Raw genomic sequence first — 2,030 nt, forward strand, 5'->3', positions numbered from 1 at the left:
CCTAGTGACTTGCAAAACACTAGTGAAAAACATGTTTCACGACTACTGCATATCACCGCGAACATCAGGTTTTTAACAGAGTATTATGACGCCACTCTCACGTATCACGGGTGAAACTCCATTAAATTCTTATAATATTGGAGTTTTACCCGTGATGCGAGAAACACTAGCAGAAAACATATTTCACGACTATTGCAAAGCGCAAATATCGCGTTTTTCACGGAGTTTTACGCCGCTTCACGTAAAACGGGTGAATCTCCAATATATGTGTATATTATCTCTGCGTATTCCCAGCAACACAACAAACAACTGATATCAGCGTTAACAACATGGCAACGACGATTATGATTATGATGATCAAAAGACGATCTATAAAGAATCGTTCTGAATCCGACTCGGACGATTATCTGATGAGAAACAAAAATTCAAAACCGAGGCAATAATTTCGTGGCGCGCGACAAAATCTCCCACATGCACTCGTCTTACTGTAAACTCATGCATCTTGTGGATCACGCCGAGCCTTGTACTGAAAAACCAACATATGAGGAGGTCCCCAGTTCAATTCCCAGCACGGGCATTTTTACTCACCCTTGGTTGTCGCCGCGGTACGACTGCTGGAACTCCTTCCTCAGCTGCCTCTGGTGCTGTACGCTCCCCTGCAGCGACCGGCTGCACTGTCGGAAGACCTATTACCAGATAATGGAGTTTCACGGGCGGCCCTAGTGATATGAAAAACACTTGTGAAAAATATATTTCACGACTACTGCATGTCGAGTTTTACACCATTTCACGGAAAACGCGTGTAACTCCGATAATCCGCTTACATAAACTCTGTGAGTAACATCATGGTGATCGCCCTCGCAGATCTTCAGAGGAGTTGCAACCGTTTAGAGTTTTAACAAAGTATTGGTTTATTATCATTTACATTGGAGTTTCACCCGAGTGATATGAAAAACACTAGTGAAGAACATATTTCACTACTACTGCATATCACCGCGAATATCGCGTTTTTCACTTAGTTTTACACCACTCCACGTAAAACGGGTGAAGTTCATTAATGGAGTTTTACGTGAACTCCATTTGAAAAACGCGATATGAAGCGAATTGAAAACACTTCGCCGGACGAATCACCCTATATCACGTATTCACTCCTCGCGTTTTTCGCGAGATGAAATGCGAAATACGTTTTTCACTAGTGTTTTCACATCACCGGTGAAATGCCAATGTATATTCCTCAAGCAACTAACCTGAATCACGCCTTCCCTCCACAGACTCCTCAAGCGCAACACCATCAATCGGCTGCTCCACACGAGTCTACAAACAACAATGACAACCTCAAGTGAGTTCAGTAGCTCACCTTCGAACTAGCAGGGGCTCTCAGGGCTGCACTGGCATTCATTACTCCACGTACTCTCTTGCCACCCGAGGAAGCACTATTCAACGTCCGTTGGGCTCGAGCTGGCCGACTGAGTGAAGATATATGTGTCAATGATAGTGAACAAGTTGTCGCTATCATCACAGCAGTCTCAAACGGGTACTCTCATCATCACAACACATGTTCATAGCCATCGTTACGTTGAAAGTCGATTCTCATTAATCTCGGAAAATGTGTGTTATTTTGTAGGACAAGTGATAGTGAACAAGTTGTCGCTATCATCACAGTCCCAAACGGGTACTCTCATCATCACAACACATGTTCATATCCCTTGTAACATTGTATATGCGAACATAATAATGCGCGTTTTCCACATTTTTGTATCGACAATCGTTGGTATTAATACGAATGAATTCCCTTTAAATTCGCCAATCTCCGAGGGCGAAAATATGCATATGGCCCCCTACATGTGTTGGTAGCAATATGAAAATTCTGTGAGTAAATTTTGGAAATTCTCATTGGTCTATGTATATCTCTATCCGAATTTGTATACTCCTGAGCTCAGCAGGTGGAGAAAGCGATTACATATATTCCTACTCCAACACTGTATAAGAAACTCCTGAACTCAGCAGGTGAGGAAAGCGATTACATATAT

At 42.7% G+C, this 2,030-nt stretch overlaps 1 protein-coding gene across 1 annotated transcript; it reads right to left on the reverse strand.

The window, feature by feature from the left end:
- Positions 1-588: 588 nt before the first annotated feature.
- On the reverse strand, positions 589-1,466 carry Pmar_PMAR028810 (hypothetical protein; the record flags this gene model as incomplete). The annotated part of the gene is made up of 3 exons (XM_002787274.1): positions 589-686; positions 1,248-1,314; positions 1,358-1,466. Coding segments are annotated over 3 exons (274 nt in total), but the record flags the coding sequence as incomplete, so codon positions are not given.
- Positions 1,467-2,030: the final 564 nt, after the last annotated feature.

Source organism: Perkinsus marinus, assembly GCF_000006405.1.
Source record: "Perkinsus marinus ATCC 50983 genomic scaffold scf_1104296929470, whole genome shotgun sequence".
In the NCBI taxonomy this organism is placed as follows: Eukaryota; Perkinsozoa; order Perkinsida; family Perkinsidae; genus Perkinsus; species Perkinsus marinus.